At 31.7% G+C, this 25,920-nt stretch overlaps 1 protein-coding gene across 1 annotated transcript in view; it reads left to right on the top strand.

Annotated features, from left to right (window-relative positions):
• The window catches only part of LOC129228432 (nephrin-like), a 347,783-nt gene that overhangs the window by 273,235 nt on the left and 48,628 nt on the right, over positions 1 to 25,920 (top strand). Inside the window, exons 4-6 of the mRNA XM_054863113.1 lie at positions 9,929 to 9,986; positions 16,927 to 17,079; positions 20,365 to 20,532. Coding sequence (XP_054719088.1) covers positions 9,929 to 9,986; positions 16,927 to 17,079; positions 20,365 to 20,532 — 379 coding nt within the window. The remainder of the gene's footprint in view (positions 1 to 9,928; positions 9,987 to 16,926; positions 17,080 to 20,364; positions 20,533 to 25,920) is intronic.

The raw sequence follows: 25,920 nt of genomic DNA on the forward strand, positions 1-25,920 counted from the left end.
CTTATAGCATAAAAGCAGTATTACTTATAGCATAAAAGCAGTACTACTTTGCTACTTAAAGGTTAATATTTTTTCCTGCAATACAACATGGTGCCGTTTAAAGAATGCTTTGAGATCCAGTTAAATTTAATTGATGTCCTACAGTTATGTTGATAAGTTTGTCTATGCTAGCATTGCATGTTTTAAAGAAATGCAAAAATAAATAAATAACTAAAATTAATCAGTGTGCGGGAAAATCTAATGAAAAAGAAATTCACTTGTATTAATTACGCAAAATTTTACGTCTGCAATTAGGTGGAAAAATTAAGACGTTGGCTAAAACAAAACTCAGCTCTTAACACAGCACCAGAGAATATTACACAGAGACTTATTTAATTTCACAGAACTACTTACTAAAAAAAAAGCAATGCATTAAAGAAGGGAATATTTCATTTAATATTCCTTTTAACTAACTCCGTTTACTTATTATACCTCTGAGTAAACAATCCATCTAGATTTTCAACTAAGCTAAAAATACATTTACGTAATCATAAAAAAACCCTGAGTTGCTTAATTGTTTTTCATATCTTGATGAAAATCCAAAACTCCACTAATTAGAAGCTTGCGTACACGTTTTTATTGCAACCCTGCGAAACACCTAAGTATGCATGAGCCATGGATCATAAAAGCGTTTCTCTCGCTGTTAACGAGTCGCCAAATACTTATTCTACCTTACATAAACAACGGTTTATTTATTTATATGTATTTTTTTCTCTTCTACAGCTTAGCGCTGTGCGGCTATTTTAAGTGGAGCTAATTTAATTACCCAGTGCAATGTTCACTTTTCATTAAATGCACTGCTAATGAAGCATTCCAACCCTTCGTGTTTTTCTTCTTATAAGAGTTGTTTCAGAGGGGGAAAAAATTCTCTATTAAGCAAAGAAAACGAGGTTTGTTTTCCCCCTTAATGTACCGATCCTCGTGAAGAAAATTTGATTTATCTACTTAAAAGGAAGATGTGAAAAAAGAAATATTGCCTAATCCGTGCTTCAATTCATTTAGGATAAAAACGCGTTTTTTTTCTCCCTTGCCTCTTATAACAAGAATTTGGGTTTTAAAAAAATGAAGCACTCGTCTCGGATCGATTTACAAGATAAGAAATATTGGTAGAACTTTTAAATTTTTTTTAGCAGTTTCAGATTTTGCACTTAAAATAGTTGATATATATTTTTGCTGAATTTGAGACGTAACTTTCAGAAATTCTGCTTTGTATTGCCATGGAAAGGTGAAGCGCAGTATCTACAGAATGGAGTTTTTGAGATATTTGATGATACGGGGTTTGGATTCCCTACCAACAATGGGGAAACGTTGGCATTTGCAGGACAGTTTTTTTTTCCTGTTATAATTACTTTGAATTTTCAAATAGCTCATTCATAATGCGCAATTCAATATAGCTCTATTTTGAGCTCTAACTAAAAAAATAACATTAAAATTAAAAAAAATATATCTAATTTGAATTCTGAATCTTTGAATTCAAAATATGTTTTTCGCAATCACTCGTGATTGGTACTCTAACGTATTGACTCTAATAATAACGTGATTGGACTCTAATGAGTAGGGTCTTGTCGCAACTCGTTGCGACAAGACCCTACTCATTAGAGTTATTGTTTCTAGAAATGGCTCCCACCCCAAGCATGTCCCTCCTTCTGGGTGTTTATGTGTGTATAGTTGTGTGTGTGTGCAGGCTTAAATGTGTGCACGTAGGCCTGTGTATGTGTATAAAGGCGCTCACGCGTTGGCGAGTGTGTATGAGCATGCTTGTGAAGGACATGGACGCCACCACCCAGCAGAAGTGGATTCCGGGGGACAGTGCTCAGGAACAGAGCAGCCGTGCCGCCGCCGCGCCGCACAGTGGGGCAAGTGTACGGAGAGCTTGGACATTTCAGTAAAACCAATTTCTACTTAAAAATGCGATAATATTTTGTTATTTAAAATGTAAAGATAATCAAATACAAAGTCATTAGTGCAAAATAAAATATTTAATTAACATTTGAAAACAATTTTTAAAGAAATATGTAACAGTATTTTAGCCAATTTCCATTCCATCATCTTCAAGCAAATTCTTCACTTGTTGTGACATTTCGTGGTGCAAACTGCAAATTTTTGGACTCAAATTTGAGATAAGAGGATCAGAATTGATTAATAAATTATTAAAAACGTCTCTCTTGTTATCTATTCTGGACGTTTTCCTTGAATGCAATTCCCTATACGATCGAAAATACTTATGGTTTGCCTCTTAATTTCGTCTTTGTCGTATTTGTAATCTCAGAACCAAGAGTGTCAATCCATTTTTCCAGAGACAGGTCGTAATCGGTAAAAGGAATAGAATTTGTCTTTAAAAAAAATTAAAAAGGTCACGGTTGGTTTCGAAACTCATCTTTCATCAGTAAGTCTATAGGGTCAAGCACCGATATCATTCAAGTTTGCTTACCAAAGCGAGCGTACACTAGAATTCGTATACACTAGAGTCATCGTTGAATTACATTGTTAAGTACAAAACTTCAGACTGCACAAAAAACGTATTTATAGATCTCCGAATAGCAATAATTGATAAGCGAAATCTTTAGAACATAAACAACAACTCTAACTAATGCCAAGACCTATTTAGAGAATATCATTAAATGAAGCATGAGCAGACGATAGATTAAAAATTAAAGTTAAATTCATTTTTTATCACAATGTTCTATTTTTTTCGTTTATGGCTGTTTAATAACAGACGATATTTTAATGACTTTTTACAACTTGGCATACACGAAAAAAAATCCGAAGCGTCATTGATTACTTTCGGATATTGGATAGCTTAACTCGAGGATTCTGACGATGATACTTCAGAATAAAAGATGAAATTTTTAGACATGATAATTCCTTCAGAATTTATTTTGGATAAATCTGGTGAAGTATGAAATGGATATTTAAATTAAAAAGTGTTTACTTTTGTTTTTTAGACAACTTGCTGAACTAAAATCAAAAGTAAATAACTTTTAATGCTCTAAAAAGTAAATAGCTTGCTGTAAGTTCTCCTAATATAGAATGTAATAAAAGAAATTAAATGTTTATTAAAGACAAACGTTTGCTTTTTGAAGAAAAACACTTTTCTTGATGTACATGTATAATATTTTGATCTTTTCAAAATATGCCTGCTCCTTGTTTTCATTTTTACTCATTTTGTGATGTGTTTGTTATTGTGTACATACAATTTATGAGAAGTATTTTTGGGAGATTATTGTGTCTTTTTCGTCTGCTGTCACTTATAACTCAAAATAGTACCAATTTTTGTAGTTCCCGAAATAAGCAAACGAAACCATGCTTCTTAGCATCTCATATGATTTTGTCCCACAGTCTACAAATGACACAATGAAACTGATTCCTCGAAGTATTTAATTGAAATAATTTGCAATAAAAAGTAAACAAACTGAAAACTGTAAACATGTTTACTTGACTAAAGTGAAAAAACCAACGTAAATAATACGTTTCGTGCAACGTTCATTTCGTATTCGTTTCGTCGTCCTCGTAGTAAAATATTTACTTATCTTAAATTTTCAATATCTTTTGAATAGGCAAGTTTAGGCAAAAACTGAAAGCGGATTATGAAAGCTGAAACTCTCTACAATGCTTGGGATATAATAGTTTTGTTAGCGTTTGTTAGCGATTTTCGTAATTCAAAAATACATTCAAAATACTTTGAAAATTATCTCCAAAATTTTCGTATTTTCTAAGAAACGTTTTTGGGTGTTTTTCTTATTTATTACGAGTGCATAAAGCCCAGCAAATCACTCTATTAAATTTGAACAGTTCTTAAACAAGTTATCTACTGTTTACTAAATTGTCTTCTAACGAAGTAGCTAGTTAATTCTTCGAATTCAAGGTATTATCTTCGGGTAATAATGTTAAAAACTAGTAAGATTAGTGGGAATATGTTCTTAGTTTATCAATACAACAGTAAAAATGCGAAACTAAATGGTTTAATTTTCCGCCCAATGTCCAAAATTAACATTAGGCTGCCCCACTGTGCGCCGGTGGGCGGTGGTGCTGCTGGTCCAAGCTGAAAAATAATCCCAACGTCAAGGACTGTCAAATGAGACCAATAAGCAATCGTGATTGTTCAAAAAAACAATAACAATGGTTTCCATGCAGCCTAAAATGGATTATACGTACGTACCTACTTTATTGTAGGTACTAGTTTGGATTACCGCCATAGCTCTATAACCATTTTTTCAATAAATAATAATATTTTAATTGCATCATTTTCAATTATTTCGAGGGAATTATTTCTGTGTTCCGATCAGTTTTCAAAGAATCATTTTTTTTTAATTGTAAGTGAGAAAGAATCATTTTGCAGTGATGTAACCCGTTTTTAACTAAACATTTTTATTAATGTAAGTGAGAGATAATCATTTCAATGTTGTGGCAGTTCTCAATCTTTATGGTTCAAACTATAAGCCATAAGTATCCAAGAATTAGAATAATTGGATATTTGTTACGAATTGTTCTTTTGATTCTAATGAATTTTAATTAAATACATAATTTGATTATAACGTCTGCACGTTATCTATTGTTATATGAAAATAAATTACATAATATCAATATTTGCAAAAATAGTGTTATTTGCTTAACTAAAGCATTTTTATATTTATTTAAGTAATTTTGTCTGAGTAAGGTTTTGAATATACATGAATAACAATACCATTAGAATTATGACAGTGCAAAATGAAATTAATTGCTTTCATTTTTGTGATAAATTGGTTGTAAATAATCACTACTTATTTCATAGTATTAAACAGTTTCTCGAGTAAATGAACAGACCTTTTTCATTTCACAGTTGAATGAAAAGAGAAAACCTTTTATTATTGGAACAAAATTAATTTAGGGGATTCTTTTTTTTAATTAGAAATGTATTAATAAATAAATGTCTCTTTCAAGTTTTATTTCTCCATGCATGGCATCAAATTAATTATTAAAATTATGTTATGATTTATTTACTTTACGCATGTTTTGAGCTAATATTACCATTTAATAATGTTACCATAGAACAATATTGCGTAATTGAAATCACAGTGCTCTCTAATAAATTAAACAATTAATGTAATTTTAGTTTTAATAAATGCATTAGTGTTTTTTTAATCGCTTTTTCTAACAACAATTTTGTACTCAATATTTATTTCACTTTATTATTTACATCTTTTCGGAAAAAAACTAGCACTTATCTTACACTAATTACTAACACTATCTTATTAAATTTTGTTGAATGTACTCCAGCTTATAAAGGTGTGTAACGATTAATTTATTTTTAAACTGAAATACCTTTTCAAAAAATTGACGAATTGAATTTAATTGGGATGTATTGTGAAATTTCAGTCTCAATCTTATTCAATTAAACACTGAGCGGAAGTACCTATGTAACTATGTATGTCCAAGTTACTTCTCCCGAACGCCAATGAACTGACCATCGAGCCAGGTATCGATAGATTCCTAATTTCCCCGGCTTTATGTTTGACTATTTAACATTATCCACCGATTGGAGTGATCAATTGAAAACTATTAATTATGAAACTGAGATTTCGACATAAAATTCCTATTTTTCGACGGCTTTCCTCCATTCAAATTATTATTCAGTGCTTCATCTCAACTTTCCGTGACAATGCTTTTATTAAAATTTGTAGCGGGAAGAAAATCATCGAGACCAAAGATCTATTGCCATTTTTATTTATCGAATATGAAGAAATTAAATTTATGATTTTGTTTTGAAAGCTTTTCCTGTAATCGGAGGATTTCAAATGTTTACTTTTCGGTTATTTTTCCGCAATATGCTGCAAAATTTTGCTGTTTTTTTTTTGAGCAATCACGATTGCTTACTGCTTTCATGGTTGCGTCCATGTCCTACACACACGCGCATACATACACAACTACATACACACACGCACACATACACACACACAAACACACCTACACACACATACACACACTCAAAAACATACACACAACTACCCACACATTCATGCCTGCACACAGACAAACACATATGCCTACACACACATACACATACCCTTCCACACACACATTCATACACACAACTACCCACACATTTATGCTAGCACACAGACAGAAACACACATGCCTACACACATACACATACCCCCTACACACAAACACACATACCCCCACACACAAACACACACGCCTACATACACACACTCGTGATTGCGAAAAACATAATTTGAATTCAAGATGTCAAAATTCAAATTAATTTTAATTTTTTCTTTTTTTTTGTTCAAGCAAGATTATTGAACACGCGTCACTAGACATAACCATTATTTTCGAGGTGCATCGTGCAAAGCCGGGCGACGCTGCCAGTATTGATGAAAATGCGTCAAGAGAAACCGCTGTGAGCAGATTAATATAATAACAGAATTAAAATAAAATAAAATAATAAGCACTTTTCGTTAGGCACTGAAAAGTACAAAATAACTTTTTTGAGTCAAAAAGGACATTTTAAGGACATTTTTCAATTATTCCAAGAAAATGACTCTGCAAGCGAAGAAAAGTGCTGTTTTAGTCACATAGAAAATTTCACTTATCATTATCTAGCTTTCAATCATGAATTTGAGTGTTGAAACATGTACATTTTCCTTGGAAAGTTTCTTTTGAAATGACTGTAGTCGCACTTTTCTTTGTTAGCGGAGTCATTTTCTTGGAAGAATTGAAAACTACAGGAATACTTAAAATGTCCTTTCTGATTCAAGAAAGTTATTTTGCCTTTTTGAGTGCATTATGAAAAGTGCTTAGTATTTATTCTTTTTAGTGTAAATGTATTTCAGAAATAAAATAATGTTTGTTATCCTATTATTTTATTCTTTTTAGCTATTTTATTCTTTTTAGTGTAAATGTATTTCAGAAATAGAATAATGTTACCATCACGAAACTTCATCTTATTTTTTCACATAAATGCTCCGTACTAAAAGAAAAAAAAAAAAAATGCACGTGTCTAAAACTTTAAGCAGTTGTCACTAAAAATAAATCCTTGTTTCTCTCTAGGATTCATTTGTGTGCTAATTTAATTAAAACCATTTAAATATTAAAGATTTCCCAAACTAATTTATGTTTCAAAACATACAAGTTACTCGTGGTAAAGATCCTAATATATCTCTTTACTTAGCCCCGTTATCGATTATTTTCATAAATGAGAGCCTTTCATGCTTGCTCCAGAGAAGCCTTGATTCAAAATTTCCATTATGATTACTATTCACATTACTGTTCCCAGGTCACATTACTGTACCAACAAAATTTGTAATAATGGGCTTTATATTTAAACATTTAATGGGGAAATTACATGCAATTTGCTGTTTTCCATCCTAACTAAAATATTTATTTTATTTTAGAATTTTAATTTTGCAACGAAAAGTTGTACCTTAAGATTAAGCAAATCATTTAATGAAATCCCGAAGTCTCTAAGTGGTCTAGTTGCTGAGATATAAGCAAAAGCAGGCCTCAGATGTTTCTGCTACAATCAGGCCTAGCAAAATAAAAGTGCTTAACATATGTTTGATTTAGAGTAAAACGATTACATTGATCTCTTTGGTTAACGAGTCTATATAATTGAAAAGCAAATGTCTCTCATAATGACGTAACACTTGCGTAATGATGTCACATCGTTACTTGAAAAATAAAGAGATCTTCAATATGTCTACTATTTTCTGAATTAAGTAGTAAGACGTTTGTAATGTCCATGATTATAGATGTCTAACAAACTAAATGAGTTAATTACTTTTCTCCTCTGCCGAAATAAATTTCTCGAAATTAACAGGAGCATGTATACTCTTTGTTTGATGTCTTTTTTTTTTAAATTAATTTATCAAGCACTTTTGTTATATTTGGCATCAATGTCACGGAAAAATCTGAGCCCAGCCTTTACTTATATCTCAGCAACTAGTCTACTGAGAGAATTCGGGATTTCACTAAATGAGTTGTTTAATCTTAAGGTACAACTTAACGCTAAAAAATTCAATTCTAAAATAAAATTATTATTTCGGTTAGATGGCAACAAATTTCATGTAGTTTCCACATTGAATGTTTAAATATAAAATCCATTGTTACAAATTTTGTTGCCTTACAACAGCAATATTAATAGTAATCATAATAGAAATTTTGAATCAAAGCTTCTCTGGAGCAAGCATGAAATTTATCCACTATCATTACTTTCTTAAGATTTTTAACATCATTTATGCCAATAATCGATTACGAGGATAAGTAAAGACATATTAGGATCTTTATTGCATATAACTTGTATATTGTGAAATATGAATTAGTTTCTCAAACCTTTAATACTTAAATGGTTCTAATTAAAGTAGCACACAAACAAATCCTAGAGGGGAACGAGGATTAATTTTTAGTGCCAAATACTTAAAGTTTTAGACACGTACATAGTTTTTTTTTCCTTTTAATATGAAGGATTTATAGGGGGGGAAAAAAAGGTAAAATTTCGTGATGGTAACATTATTCCTTTTTTGAAGTAGGAAAATTTGCACTAAAATTAATAAATAACAGATTAAAAAAAAAAAAAAACTACGCACTTTTTATAATGCACTCAAAAGAACAAAACAAATTTTCTGGGTCAGAAAGGACAATATTTAAGTTTTCCTGTAGTTTTCAATAATTCCAAGAAATTACTCCACAAACGAGAAAAAGTGCGGATCAAGTCGTTTCAAACCAAACTTTCCCAGGAAAATATGCATGTTTCAACACTTAAATTTATGACAGAAAGTTAGAAAATTATAAAAAATTCTCTACCTGCCTGTAGCCACACTTTTCCTCGTTTGTGGAGTCAATTTCTTGGAATAATTGAAAGCTACAGGAGAATTTAAATACTGTCCTTTCTGACCCATAAAAGTCATTTTTCCTTTTCAGTGCATTATGAAAAGTGCCCAGTTTTTAAAAATATATATATATTATTTATTATTTAATTTTATTTTTGTTCTATTATCATTCATATTATTTATTTATTTATTTATTTGCCGAAGGCGTGGATGTAGCGCTTGACTCGATTCAAAGAGTTGTGTGTTTGAAGCCGCGAAACACTAATTGAGTACATGGGAATACGTGATTGTTTAATCAGCGGGTCCGAAATTCAGCGTGTTCGGTCGCTAGCAGTAATCATGGTGACAAAGTTCCTGAATAAATTCTGCGTCTCCTATGAAACTAAGCCGTAATTGTGAAGGAGGTGCAGCCTTCTATCAAGACCAAAGTCTTGGGACCAACTTCTCCTCATTTGGGGGACTCATTCTCTCAGGAGCTTCTCTCTTCTGCCATAAGTTCACTAGTTTCGAAAATGAGACTTGGAGCTCTCAAGTCTGAGACAATAACAAAAATATTTGTTTTGAAAATTTTTGTCAACTTTACATTACCTACATATTTTTTTTTTAATTTATGGCATTCTCAAAGCCATAATTACGCACCAATAATTGAAGGGATTGCAGCTACAAAGAGTTAACTCCATTTTTTGGTCGTTTGGTTCAACAGGGACTTATCTCCAGTTGACAGTTCTCAAGTTCGTTTGGTTCAACAAGGAGTTATCTCCGGTTGATAGTTCCCAAGTTATTCACTAGAATGAGTTAGCTGCTTCATTCCCTTGAGACAACATAGAGTTTGCTCCAGATTTCCCAACAATAAAAAAAATGGAGTTAATTCTTTGTTGCTGCAAACCCTTAAGTTTGGAAACACTAACATCACAGAAATGCAAGAAAAATTACATTTTTCAAAATGGTGCGCAAATGCGTGAACGAAATGTTACTGATGTATCGTGTTTACAACCATGTTTAAAAATTTTTAGGGAATGTAAAACAGTAAGAGAACTCTACATTCTAAATGAATAAGCGTTATTTTTTTTTCCTTTTAGGTTGGACCAGCTGGTGAAAATAAGGCAATACGTGCAGACGTTGTGCTGACAGTCTTATGTAAGTAATGTTTAAAATCTCATTCAAACATCTTTAACTAAGTTTCTTACTATAAACTGTGTTTACTATACAGTTGTTTCACTTTATCACAGTTTTTTTAATTGAAATTATATTTTTAGAATTAACTTTATTGCAAATTCATCATGAAAGAACAAGGTATTTTTAAATAAAATGAAAAATTATCGAAATTAAAGTGTGGCTTATAAAAGCAAATGTCATTTTTTTTCTGTAAATCATCATTTTATTCATTTATTAAATCTATGAAGGTTTGATTTTGTTTTCATATTATAGCTATGCCTTATTTTACACGTTTAATATTTTCATTCAATTGCAGTTAAATTATCAAACACTTATTTTTTCGAATTTATCCTTATATATTATTTCTGTAGCCTGTTTTTGGTTTCTACGCCAGATTTTCCTAAATTCTTGATCGATTTCTTTGATTTACGCCTTATTTTAAAGCTTATGGTGCTGGCTACTGACGAAAAATAGACCCACGGTCTAAAAATTGTTTTTTTCAGCCGAAAAACCTGTTTTAAAGAACCAGAATGAGGTTTTTGGTTAAACTTATAACTTTAATTTGCGCTATGACCGACCGAGCTGAATAGCTTGATCGGCAGAGCGTTCTTTTCGTAACCAGGAGATTACGTGTTCGGGCCCACGTCCGGACAATCTGCAACAAAAAATTAGAGAAATATCGCACATTACATGAACACTTAATTAAGAGAATAACCACTATGAAGGAATAGAGTAAATGAGAAGGAAACGCTCCTTGCTGATATGAAAACTTGAAGCGACTTTGTGCTAAATTACTTCGGAATTGTAGGTTTTTTTTTTTTTTTTTTGCTTTTTAAGCTTTGGCTCTGGTAAGAAAATTAAAGCATAATGTAAGCGAAAATATAAGTAACAGGTTTAAGATTTCAGACTCCAAAAACCGTTTTTTTGTTCAAAAATAAATAAATAAATAAATAAATAAATAAATAAATCGTATATTGAAATATATGTTCTTCAAATGAGTTTTTGACTCTTTGTACAAATAAAAAAATTACTACCTCAATTTGAAGGGTAAAATATATATTTTTTCTTCTTTTTGCAAAAAAAAAAAAAAAAAAAAAAAAAAAAAAAAAAAAAAAAAAAAAAAAAAAACAAATAGCTTATCACATTTTTACTACATTCGAAAAGTTACGCTTAAAAAAGAGCATAGTTCGATTTTATTTGTATTTTAACCGTGCTGTTAAATGATAAATACGTGCTGCCATCTAAGTCATAACGGTTCAAGCAGCCTGCGGTAACAAATTGTAAAAACTTTCAAGAATAAAAAAATGTTTCTTCAATATCCTTATATATTATTTCTGTAGCCTGTTTTTGGTTTCTACGCGAGATTTTCCTCTTGAATTCTTGATCGATTTCTTTGTTTTACACCTTATTTTAAAGCTTATCGTGCAGACTACTGACGAAAAATAGACCCATGGTCTAAAAATTGTTTTTCCGACAAAAAAACCTGTTTTAAAGAACCAGAATGAGGTTTTCGGTTAAACTTATAACTTTAATTTGCGCTATGACCGACCGAGCTGAATAGCTTGATCGGCAGAGCGTTCTCTTCGTAACCAGGAGATTACGTGTTCGGGCCCACGTCCGGACAATCTGCAACAAAAAATTAGAGAAATATCGCACATTACATGAACACTTAATTAAGTGAATAACCACTATGAAGGAATAGAGTAAATGAGAAGGAAACGATCCTTGCTGATATGAAAACTTGAAGCGACTTTGTGCTAAATTACTTCGGAATTGTACGTTTTTTTTTTTTTTTCTTTTTAAGCTTTGGCTATGGTAAGAAAATTAAAGCATAATGTAAGCGAAAATATAAGTAACAGGTTTAAGATTTCAGACTCCAAAAACCGGTTTTTTGTTCAAAAAAAAATAAATCGTACATTGAAATATATATTCTTCTAATGAGTTTTTGACTCTTTGTACAAATAAAAAAAATTACTACCTCAATTTGAAGGGTAAAATATATATTTTTTCTTCTTTTTGCAAAAAAAAAAAAAACTTATCACATTTTTACTACATTCGAAAAGCTACGCTTAAAAAAGAGCATAGTTCAATTTATTTTGTATTTTAACCGTGCTGTTAAATGATAAACACGTGCTGCCATCTAAGTCATAACGGTTCAAGCAGCCTGCGGTAACAAATTGTAAAAACTTTCAAGAATAAAAAAATGTTTCTTCAATATCCTTATATATTATTTCTGTAGCCTGTTTTTGGTTTCTACGCGAGATTTTCCTCAATTCTTGATCGATTTCTTTGTTTTACTCCTTATTTTAAAGCTTATCGTGCAGACTACTGACGAAAAATAGACCCATGGTCTAAAAATTGTTTTTTCGGCAAAAAAAAAACCTGTTTTAAAGAACCAGAATGAGGTTTTCGGTTAAATTTATAACTTTAACTTGCACTGTTAACGACAGAGCTGAATAGTTTGATCGGCAGAGCGTTCGATTGGTAACCAGGAGAATGCGTGTTCGGGCCAACGTCCGGACAATCTGCATCAAAAAAATTGAAAAAGATCGCGCATTACATGAACAATGAATAAGAAATATGAGGGAATACATGAGATAGAAACACTCCTAGCTGTTAGGTAAACTTGATGCAACACGGAGCCAAATTGATACTCAATTGTAAGGTTTTTGTTTTTTAAAGCTTTGGATCCGGTAATCCTTATATATTATTTCTGCAGCCTGTTTTTGGTTTCTACGCAAGATTTTCCTCAATTCTTGATGGATTTCTTTGTTTTACACCTTATTTTAAAGCTTATCGTGCAGGCTACTGACGAAAAATAGACCCACGGTCAAAAAATTGTTTTTTCGGGCAAAAAAACCTGTTTTAAAGAATCTGAATGAGGTTTTCGGTTAAATTTATAACTTTAACTTGCACTGTTACCGACAGAGCTGAATAGCTTGATCGGCAGAGCGTTCGACTGGTAACCAGGAGAATGCGTGTTCGGGCCGACGTCCGGACAATCTGCATCAAAAAATTTGAAGAAGATCGCGCATTACATGAAGAACAAATATGAGGGAATACATGAGATAGAAACGCTCCTAGCTGTTAGGTAAACTTCATGCAACACGGAGCTAAATTGGTACCCATTTGTAAGGTTTTTATTCTTTTTTTTAAAGCTTTGGCTCCGGTAAGAAAATTAAAGCATAATGTAAGCGAAAATATAAGTATTAGGTTGTCTAAGATTTCAGACTACAATGAATTGTTTTTTGTTCAGTTAACTATAATAAATCGTATGTTGAAATAGAGATTCTTCTAATGAGTGTTTGACTCTTTGTACAAATAAAAAAATTATTACCTCAATTTAAAGGGTAATATATATTTTTTTTCTTCTTTTTGCAAAAAAAAAAACAAAAAAAAAAAAAAAAAACAAATAGCGTATTACAATTTTATTACATTTGAAAAGCTACGCTTAAAAAAGAACTTAGTTCAAATTATTTTGAATTTTAACCGTGCTGTTAAATGATGAACACGTGCTGCCATCTAAGCCATAACGGTTCCCACAGCCTGCGATAACGAATTGTAAAAATTTTCGAAAATAAAAACACTTCTCGGCAAGAAAAAAAAAATTAAAATTAACCCGTGGGTTTTTTTGTCGGTAGCGTTCGGCTATAAACTGTTTGAACTTCGGGCCAGTTCGGACTGTCCGACATAATAGCAAGTTTACATTAATATTACGCATTACATGTACTCATAACATATAACAGATAACACACGTAATAAAATAAATGCAGTGGGAATGCTATTTGGTGTTTCCACTCCTTTATGCAGGCTACAGTTATCATTCAGATAAGTTGACTGCTAATCGAAGGGTGCTCTTCCCTTTTTTTAAAGCTTTGAATCCGTTCAGATCACTGAGCATAATGTAAGCATAAAAAAAAGTAGATATACCTCAATGGAATCCTTTTTGTGCAGAAAACCATTTTCATTGTATGCTGAAATGTAGATTTTTGTAATAGCAGTGTTTGAAATTTGTACAAATGAAAAAATACTACGCCAAATCTTTAATTATTTGTTCGAATACGATAGAAAACATTAAAATTATTATCAACTTCATTAGTAAAAAATCATTTTCTACTCCTCTGCTTTCGGCTGAAAAAAAAAAAAGCATTTTGTCTACGTTCGAAAAATTACACTTAAAAAACGGACTCAGTTCAACTGGTTTTGGTTTTGAATTTTAAGTGTTCGATTAAAAGAAAAACAAGTGCGGGCATTTAAGCCGTATAGGTTAAAGAAGCCTGCTATGGGAAATTGTTGAATATTCAAAAATAAAAACACTTAATTTTTCAATCGAATTTATTACTTCTCTAGAACGTTTGTTTCAATCGCTACGTGAGATCTTCCTCATTCTTTAATCTAATTCCATGTTTTACGAATAATTTTAAATCATATCATGCTGGCTAATGACAAAACATAGACGCATGATCTTATTATATTTTTTTCGGCAAAAAGCTTTTTTTACTGTGTTTTATTACGCATTCCTTCAATGATTAGCATTCGAAAAGGAAGGCGCAGTTGCTAGATTTGTTGGAGCGTCGTACTGTTGATCAGAATGGCGCCAGTTCGAATCCGTGCCACTAAATATCTCTTGAATGTTTCTTTTTTTTCCGTCAGATGCTCACATGGGCAGGACTGTATTTTGCCCAACCTGTTTTTTCACATGCAAAATTACTGATTTTTCACGTGTCACTCAGCCACACTTTTAATGATATTTATATTTGCATTGAAAATACGTACAACCAAAAGGGGAGCGATGATCAAATTATCACAACATAGTATTTAACGAGGTTTTGTTACTGATGTCTTCAAATTTCATGCCTTCTCTTGTGCGCTTACTTTTTACGGTTTTTCTTCCTAAAATTCTTTCTTTGAAATTTTTAAAGAGCGAAATGCCTTATGAAACGATTCGAAGTACAGTGCGGAGTTCCGCACGGATCGACTAGTTTATTTTTAATAAAAAATGGGCGAACTAGTATTAGTTCAAGTTTACTGCATATTTACATAAGAACTCATTGCTTGCATCTTATATATGCTTCGAGAATGCATATAAACTTCTGTTTATGTTTCATGTGAGTGTTTCCACAGTTTAGCACAGTTTTGTTTTGAACGATTTGTGTGCTGTAGAATATCATATAGATTACTCGTTTTCTAGACAAAAGGATCGTTGTACATTTCGGAAATTAACTTATTTCTTCAAAAAATGTTGCTTTTCTATATTTTGGTTGTGTTCTGGTTAGATGTATTTATTTGTATATTGAGCTTGAGGTTGTAAAACACTTCATACTCAGGAGTATTGCTCTGAAATGTATTGTTGACCTTGGAAATCAGGAAATTTCTGCGCGGTGAATTCTTCCGCCTTTTTTCAGCTTAGAGGGCTAAGAAGCAATAGAGACGTTAACGTTTCATCCTGTCTTGTATAACAAACTTGTTCTATACTACCAAGCTGTATCAACACTGTATCAACAATGGGAAAGAGTAATAAGATCTGAAAAGTACATTTTAATTTTTATCTTATTGTATTTATTTTTCAATAATGCATGTTGAACAGCAAAATATTTCAACATTTCATTGTTTTGATGCCTTTGTCTTTTCGGGATTCCCTGATTTAAAGAATATTTTTGGCTAAAAATGATTCAGAAAAAAATTCAGCAGTCTGTCCCAGGTAGAACACTTCGTTTTACAAACGGTGAAAAATGGTCAGTAACGTTGTTACAAAGTTTAATCGATTCATGTGCTAACTGAGATCTGATAAGGCACCCAAAAACATTTTTTCTCAAATTTAATTAGTGTTTTGGAACCAACTGATTATTAAACAATACATTATTTGTTTTTACCTTTTGCTGAGTTTTCTTTATTTTTTATTGAATCCAGTATAGGAATCAATTAGATTATATTGTTACAAATTCTGTAAATAGTAATTATTATAGTAACGTAACCTGTAAATAATTTTCCGTAATGAATATACAACCCCTTAACATATGGCTAAAGTATACGACCCCCTATTTCTTTTTTTGTTCATTGATAAAATTTGATAACGGTCTACTATTTTCGAGAAGCGTTTGGAATATTTGAGAGATTTCTTTTCGGTGTGTATATAAACCGTTACGCTGGATAAAGAGGAGAGTTTCGATTGAGATTTCGAACTGAGAGCGTACTTGCTCTGTTTATTGCGAGGCATTTCGCTGCGTTGTTTTCGTATTTGGAAGTAAATACGTGTCTAAACGTTGAGTTTACGGTGTTGTGTGATAATTGCTTAATTGCTGATGAATAATTTAGCAGTTGTTGACGATCTTTCCTGTACATAGTGTAAGTAAACTTCCTGTGTTTTTATCAAGAACTGTGTCTTCATTTCAAGAAAGTGGAAGTCGCACGGAATCCGTTACAATATAAAATTTACTAATATTTCGAACGAATTTTTTGACCATGTACATTTTTCCGCGCTTTCTCCCGCTTACGAACTGTATGCTTTATAGTGTCTACTGTCTTGCGCAGGTAAAGGGCAGTAAAAAGGCGCGAAAATGACGCCTAATTCCAACACTTCCCTATTGTTAGTATGGAATCTAATACGAGTTTCTTCAAATATCTCGAAAACTCATTTCTGCAGATACTGCCGTTTACCTGCTTACGGCATTATTTTTTTTCATAAGGAAATTGTTTTATATAGGACACACACACACCCAAAAAAAATCAAGGTTTTTCATATTACATTTTCAAAACTAACGCCATGTTTGAAAAGATTACTTCTTGATGAAACCAGGCTGATATTATTCCACTATGCCTCCAACGAGTATTTTTATATTTTGCTTTCTGTGTTGTACATGCTTTAATTTGTATGAACATCCATAAAAATTATTCCAGCATTTATTTATGTATTCCTTTGCAGTACCTCCATCTTCAATCGTTATTTCACAACATCCGAACAGTAGCACGGTAGAAGTTTTGGAAGGAGAAAGTCTCACTTTGAAGTGCATCGTCGCAGGCGGGAAACCAGCGGCTGGAATTCGGTGGCACAGGAAAAATATTGAGCTCAGGCCTGGTAAGTATCTTAAATAATAGTTGGATATTTAGAGTGCCTTAGATAATTTTAAACTCCTTTGGCATCTTTGATTTGAGAAAATGATGGCTTTTGCATGGTTGAATGAACTTAAAAAGATAATATATTTTTGCAGAAACATTCGTAAAGAACTAAACAGATACGTGAGTGTCTTTGATGGGGAAACATTTCCATTTCCACACTTTATCTTGTAACACTTGGAGATTTTCGGAACATAAAAATAATTAATGAAACAGTTGCAAATTATTTAAACCGGTCGACATCATCTGCATCCAAGCAACAACTTTTAGGATGAGCTTTATAAGTTTCAAAAAACCTTCAGGACTTGTTCAAAATTAAGTTACTTCACAACATTACTGAGAAGGTCAAAGCTCAAAACAAACCCTACTGGGGGGGGGGGGTTCGCAAAATCGTGTGTCAGAAGCATTAAGATGAGATACCATAGAGGGAGTGAAGATTTTCATTCTTGAAGAAAAGACTCTAAGTCACACGTGATAGATTTTAATGTGAAGCATTATAAGAAGTTAGGTTTCTTTCACTATTCTTTCTCAAAATGTGTCAACCATACGTTGTTGTTGAGTCTCGTCACTTGGGATTTTCGCCTCAGCTTTTGCCAAGCCAATGATTGAACTAGCTCCCTCCATTTACTAATTCCTTGTCTAAGGTCAGAACCAATTCCAAAGAGGCTAACCCAAAGCAGTTTTTTTTTATCGTGGTTGAACTGGCAGATCATAACTTAGCATAAACAAAGATAACGTCTTCCCGAAGTTTACGTGCTGCAAATACTATCAATTAATCTGTATATTTCTCAGTTTCTTCCAATACAGACTTTTTTCTTTTAACCGAGAAAAACAGTAATTCATGTTTTGCTAACGACTGCATCACGTGTCTTCACTCATTGCCATATTTCAATTTCCAAATAACTTGTTTTACGTCAAAAAACCTAACACGTAACGTCTTTCATAGCTACGTGAACAACCTAACTAACTACCCCAATCTAGACGAGTCCAGAAAGCAATACACCAACCTGTTCTCCAGAAGGTTATCGGGACCACAGTTAAAATGTCCTTAATTCATACCATATCATCCTCAATCACTCAATACGTATTAAGTTGGAGAAAAATTAAACCTCGCCTTCTTTACTTGGGCAGGGTCTGTCCTATTGGAGTGCTTTCTTCTTCAATTGCGTCCTTGGGCAAGGTCAGCGGCTACTTGAGGCTCGCTTTCACTCTTTGTCGATGGGATACCGTGGGAAATAAACGGGTTCAAGAAGATGTTCCACTGGTAAACGGATCGTGGGAAAATGCCTTTTGGCGTGTTCTTGTCTCCGAAGACACCCTATACGGAATCCTAACTAAGCAACATGTGTCTGTTGAATCAAAAAACAAAAATAAATAAGTGTTTTTGTTGAAACGATGGTCTTAATATTTCACAATCTTGTCGCCTCTGCCTGTAGAACAATTTTTTGAGGTTAACGTAATTGGAGGGGCGTCGTTATATTGCTTACTTGGTTTTTATTATATCTCTCAAAATACTAGATGCTTAAATAGGTATAATAATGAGGCATAAGTAATACCAGGTATAACTAAAAAAGGAGTTATCATCTGTTTTTAACAAGGCATTATCGGGTCTATGCTATATGTATTCGTGCATACTTATAAGTTATAATCTTGAACAATAAGTAAACAATCTATTTCCCTTTAAATGTTATCCTACTTGCAATAAAAAAAAACATTTTGGCACAGATTAAAACTATGTCTTTTCTTTTAAAACTGCCCAGACATCCTTTAACAAATTGTTTGATGAAACTTTACCTGAATTTTTTTCTTCACTACGAAGTCAGGTAAATGATAAAGAAGCCACCCTTCGGAGTATTTTCTCTAAGTGCTGTAAAAAAAATAAATATTTCGGTATGAAAAAAAATTCGCAATCATCCCCCATTTAACCAAAATAAAAATCAAAAGGGGTTGCACACAACTGACTACTTGTTAACTACTATTCGCAACTTGTTTTTAACGATTTTTTTTATTTTTGACGAAATAATCAAATATACTTGCATTATTGCTGACACACTAATTCTTGCAACTTGTACATCTAGCATTATTTAAGTCCAATAGTTCACTTAATCAAAGACTTAAAATGGGAAAAATAACAGAATAAGTAATACAATAATAACTTTCATTTATTAATACTATTATTAAATTAATATTTTATCAGAGTTTCTTAGATAATACTTTTCTTCTTCTTCTTCAAATACAGTTTTCCTAGAAAACATCTGTAAGTTCTGTTGAGCACGATCAAGCGTTCTTTACACCTTTTATATCCAGAGAAACGCAAATACAAGGGTTTTCTAAAAAATTCTATTTTTAGTGTAAAGTAGAAGTAAGAGGATTTGACTTCGTTTTCGTAAAGCCTTCTACTAATGGAAAAATCGCCGTTGTTGGCTATTTCCCGTCTCACAGAAACTTGTTGCATTTATTTTCCACATCCTTTTTAGGCAATTTTTATTTTTCTAAGAGGAAAGGCGGGCAAACTGTTTTAAGGAAAAGATTTTAGCTGCATGTGTTTTGTTGGAGGATTTTGTGCTAGCATAAATTGGAGTAAATTGAGGTTTGGATCAATAGTGGAAAAGCAAGAATAAATGTAAAAGAGGGCAAGATTCTAGAACGTAACATAAAATACGTAGATTGATGCAGATTCAGAGGCAGGAAATATCAGTCAAACCTTGATTTCAAACTTTGCTTGACGATAGCGCATTTTTTTTTTTTTTTTATTGCGCGCATTATTCATAAAATGTATAACATCGATGAGTGTTCCTTTTAACATTTGGAACAAAAAAATCATATTCTAAATTCCATTTCTTCATCATTTTCTATAAAACACCATGTTCTTAACAATTATGCTTCTAATTTTTTGGATATATATCGATATATATATATATATATATATATATATATATATATATATATATATATATATATATATATATGTATATATATTTATATATACATATACAGTTGACTTTCTGTTTAACGACTTTCAAGGGACCACAAAAAATCGTCCTTAACTAGAAAGCGTCTTTAAATAGAATGCTTTTAACACTGTAGTGGACCATCTGGGACCGTGAAAAGTCGTCGTTAAACAGAGAGCTAACTGTATATATATATATCTTTATATATATATATATATATATATATATATATATATATATATATATATATATATATATATATAAAATTTCTGTCAATGATTGACTTTGTGTTTTAGATAATGTTGTATACAATACAGAAAGGGTGGATGACCATCGTGAAAACGCCATCAGCACAATCACTCTCACACCCACACCAGACGACAACGGCGCCCTCTATAGTTGTGAGGCAGTACATAGAGCCTTACCGGGACCAATGATATCCTACGTCGAACTTAGTGTGCTTTGTAAGTATACTTGCGTTTCCGTTGATGTCTAGAATGCCTTCGAAGTTATTCTAATTTTTTTTTTTTAACATATGCAATGCAATACTGAATCAACCACATAACTCAAAATGGGATGAATAATATATTTTGAAACATAAATGACTTGATGTCTTTATAAAGTAAAAATCCAGGTGTAGTGAAGATTCATACTCGTATGTATGTAGACTGATTTCTTTATTATATTTTTTATCAATCCTTATATATTATTTCTGTAGCCTGTTTTTGGTTTCTACGCCAGATTTTCCTCAATTCTTGATCGATTTCTTTGATTTACACCTTATTTTAAAGCTTGTGATGCTGGCTACTGATGAAAAATAGACCCACGGTCAAAAAATTGTTTTTTTCAGCTGAAAAACCTGTTTTAAAGAACCAGAATGAGATTTTCGGTTAAACTTATAACTTTAACTTGCACTATAACCGACAGAGCTGAATAGCTTGATCGGCAGAGCGTTCCCCTCGTAACTAGGAGAATGCGCGTTCGGGCCCACGACCGGACAATCTGCATCAAATAAATTAGAGAAATATCGTGTATTACATGCACACTTAATTAAGTGAATAACAAATCTGAGGGAATAGAATAAATGAGTAGGAAACGCACTTTGCTGTTAAGAAAACTGATGTGGTTTTGTGCTAAAGTACTTCTGAATTGTACAGTTTTTTTTATTAAAGCTTTGGCTCTGGTAAGAAAATTAAAGCATAATGTAAGTGAAAATATAAGTAACAGGTTTAAGATTTCAGACTACAATAGAATTGTTTTTTGTTCAGAAAAAAATAATAAATCGTATATTGAAATATATATTCATCTAATGACTTTTTGACTCTTTGTACAAGTAAAAAAATCACTACCTCAATTTGAAGGATAAAATATATATTTTTTCTTTTTTTCTTTTTTTTTGCAAAAAAAAAAAAAAAAAATAGCTTATCACATTTTTACTACATTCGAAAAGCTACGCTTAAAAAAAAGCATAGTTCAATTTTTTTTGTATTTTAACCGTGCTGTTAAATGATGAACACGTGCTGCCATCTAAGTTATAACGGTTCAAGCAGCCTGCGGTAACAAATTGTAAAAATTGTCAAAAATAAAAACATTTCTCTTCAATATCTTATCTTATATATTATTCCCCTCTCATTTTAAAACTTATCAGGCTGGCTAACGACAAAAAATAGACTTACGGTCGAAAAATCAAGTTTTCGAAAACGCTCCTTGCTGTTTTAAATCCTTGATGCAGTCTGTAGTTCTTATGCATTTTTTTAAGCAAAGTTCTAATGCAGTTTTCCAATTTTTTACGTCGCTTTCGGCAAAAAAAAAAAAAAAAAATAGCCTGTGTGTGTGTTTATATTTTAATAAAGCTTAAAAGCGCTGGACTTAGTTGTTCGGTTAAATTGATAAGATTTTTTCGGTAGAGCGTTCGGCTATCAACTATCTGAACTTCGGGCAAGCTTGGGCTGTCCGACATAATATCAAATTTATATTAGTATTACGCATTACCTGTACTCATAACATACACACGTAATAAAATAAATGCAGTGGGAATGCTACTTGGTGTTGCGACTCCTTTATGCAGGCTACAGTTATCATTCGGATAAGTTGACTGTTAATCGAAGGGTGTTCTTCCTTTATTTTAAGCTTTGACTACATCCAGATCGCTCAGCATAATGTAAGCATAAAAAAGTATTAGATTTACCTAAAGGAAATCCTTTTTGTGCAGAAAAACATTTTCATTGTATGCTGAAATGTAGATGTTTCTAATTGCAGTTTTCAACCTTTTGTACAAATGAAAAAAAAAAAAATACTACGCCAAATTAAAACTACGAGTTTCACCCAGTAAACCTTTAATTTTTTATTCGCGCGAATACGATATAAAGCATTAAAATTATTATCAACTTCACTAGCAAGAAATCATTTTCTACTCCTCTGCTTTCTGCTGAAAAAAAAAACATTTTGTCTACGTTCGAAAAATTACACTTAAAAAACGGACTCAGTTGAACTGGTATTGGTTTTGAATTATAAGTGTTCGAACAAAGGAGAAACATGTGCGGGCATTTAAGTCGTAACGGTTAAAGCTACCTTCTATGTGAAATAGTTCAATATTCAAAGATAAAAACACTTATTTTCAATCTAATTTATTTCTTATCTAGAATGTTTATTTCAATCGATACGTGAGATATTCGTCATTCTTTAATCAAATTCCATGCATTACGAATAATTTTAAATCGTATCATGCTGGTTAATGACAAAATATAGAAGCATGATCTTAGTGTTATTATTTTTTCTGGCAAAAAGCTTTTTCGCTGTTTTTTACTACGCATTCCTTCAATGAATAGCGTTCGAAAAGGAAGGCGCAATTGCTAGGTTTTTTGGGGTGTCGGGCTGTTAATCAGAATGGCTCCAATTTGAATCCGTGCCAATAAATATCTCTTTAATGTTTCTTTTTTTCCTGTCAGATGATCACATGGGCAGCACTGTATTTGCCACAACCTGTTTTTTTCACATGCACAATTATTGCTTTTTCGCGAGTCACTACTCAGCCACTTTTAATGATATTTATGTTTGCATTGAAAATATGTACGACCAAAAGGTGAGCGATGATCAAATTATCACAACGTTGTATTTAACGAGGTTTTGTTACTGATGTCTTTAAATTACATGTCTTCTCTTCTGCGCTTACTTTTTTTCGGTTCTTCTTCATAATGTTCTTTCTTTGAAATTTTTAAAGAGCGAAATGCCGTATGAAACGATTCGAAGCACAGTGCGGAGTTCTGCACGGGTCGACTAGTATTATCTAATTTGAGGGATTAATTAATTTTTTAGAGCTTTTAAAGTTAGATAACTTTTCTGCTTACTCCCAGTAACTAAAAAACGGTGATTCGAAGGGTCTAAAACTTATTTACAGCTATTTTAAAGCATTTTATTAAGAATATGTACTCCCTTTCATATTTACTAATATCTTGTTTCGTTCGCGTATCATATGCTTATCATAACTTTCATTTTGTTTTCACCAATTAAAATTCAATGTTAATGACTTAAACCTGGTATTTATGTCATACAATTAAAGTACTCGCATCTTATACTTTTTAACAAAACGTTAAATGACTAGCGTTTCATGTTCTTTAACTTTGAATAACTAGCATTTAATTTTCTAATGATAACTTTAAATAACTAGTATTTCATTCTTTTCATAACTTTAAATAGTAGCATTTCATTTCGCAAATTTAAACAACTAGCATTCGTATCCGTATCATACTTTTAAATAACTAGCATTTCATATCCTTATTTAACTAAATCGTTTACCGTATTATATTTCATTGTGATGAATGATATCTAGATTTCATAGGTTCAAAAAGCGTATTTTCTCTGTGAATATAACTTTTTGCACTCTTCCCGTGTGAATGATTGACTGCTTTACGCACAGAGATTTCCTTCTTGTAAATATACATGGACATTATTTGATGAATTCCACTTTATTTGTTTATTTATACCTGGTTTTTTCCTACAGTTGTAATTTCTTCCTCGAGTGTTCATTTCATTAAATAAAAATTCATATTTTCCTTTTAACCCAACATTTCCGCAAATTGTAGTTTTTTCATCTTTATTGGTGTGCTATTGTTTAGCTCCATAGATTTCCAAAGATATCTTCCTTATTTCAACTTTTGTAATAAATAAATTGTCTAGGTTTTTTTTTTTTTTTTAATTTAGCAGAAAACTTTAAACCGACTGTCATGGGGGAAACACGACTCTTAATGTTACTTAAATGTCTGCATTTTATGATCAAAGTTTAAAATATTATTTGAAGTGGCTTCGATTGGTTTTTTTTTTCTTTGTTTTTCTAATTACACGTAGAATTACCTCTTGCGGCATCGTTATTATTATTTTTTTTTCGCTTTCCAAAATGATGAGGTTTGAAAGATTGTTTTACTTTATCTAAGTAAAAAGTTTCGTAGATTTGACTCCGAAATATATCATATTCATTGGTTCTTAGATCGAATATTTTTTTTCATCCTCTAGCAAAATTTAAAATTTAAAAAATCGAAAAGTGCGTGTTTTAATATATAATATTTACATTTAATTATTAACTTGCAATATAATTATCTCAAACAGAAAGGAAAATAGCATGTAAAAGATATTCTCTCGTAGATTTTTGACTGCACTCTTATGCAGATTTTTAACTGAATTTTCTTTAGACTTTTAACTTAATTCTCTCATAAATCTATAACCCCATCATCTGCTAGATTTATAACATGAACTTACGCAGACTTTTAACATTGTTTTTTGATCATTAGATATTTAACTGCGTTTAATTCTTGATTTTTGTACATGTAACAAAAATATTCACTTTAGTTTTGCCAAATTTGCTGTTCTTTAGTAAATGCTTCTCATTGCTAACTATGTGTTCTCTTTTCTATACTGTTTTATTTAGGTTTGTTACTTTATCTGTGATTATATTTGATACAATTCAGAAGGGCCACATTTCTGTAAATTCATTTTATTTGTAACATTTAAACAGTTTTCTAAACATTTCGTTAAGAGCAAGGACAGCTTAGATTCTCTGTATTGTAAGTAAATACATAATATGCAAATATTTTTTATTTAAGAGCATTAAAATATTAAATTTTGTAAATATAGACCGTTTTAACTCGTTTGATATTTATATATTCAATAATTACAAATGAATCGGCAACACCAACTCATGATCTAACCACCATTTTTAATTATAAGTAAAATCATTCTACGCGAAGCATATTCAAAATCTTTACTCAGTTTGAACCGAGTCATAAAATTGTCAAATATTTCTACCAAACCATATATTGGTTAGCAATTTAAGAATTTATTCATAAAGCAAATCTAAAAGTTAACGAAAGATGAATTTTACCACACATGGCATTGTGTATACGCATCGGATAAAAGGTATTTAAAATAATCCGGCTCCGTTTTAAATGCACGTGCTTTGATATACAATCATCTATTTCCCTGAACCTTTTCTGATTTAATTTGCAGAAATGCTTGTCAGAGCGACGTCAGAAACACGAAAACTGGATGAATATTTTAAAGCACGAAAAATGATATTTGGGCGATATTCATCAACGGCGAGGTTTTATTCATGGCTCTGTAATTGTGGAAGAGATGTTTTGATATGTTGAGTAACATTTTATGTTCCCAGTGGCTTAGAATTTTAGGGATGGTGCTTTCGGAACATAATTTCAGTGTAGAAGTGCATTATTTATGAAATAATAATGAATGACATAACTTCTGGGGATTGATAAGAGAAATGAAATCAAAAATAAAATACTTGATCCTATGCGTACGTATTTACTGATTAAAATCTTAACTTGTATAGTTAGGTTTTTGTT

Source organism: Uloborus diversus, chromosome 8, assembly GCF_026930045.1.
Source record: "Uloborus diversus isolate 005 chromosome 8, Udiv.v.3.1, whole genome shotgun sequence".
In the NCBI taxonomy this organism is placed as follows: Eukaryota; Metazoa; Arthropoda; class Arachnida; order Araneae; family Uloboridae; genus Uloborus; species Uloborus diversus.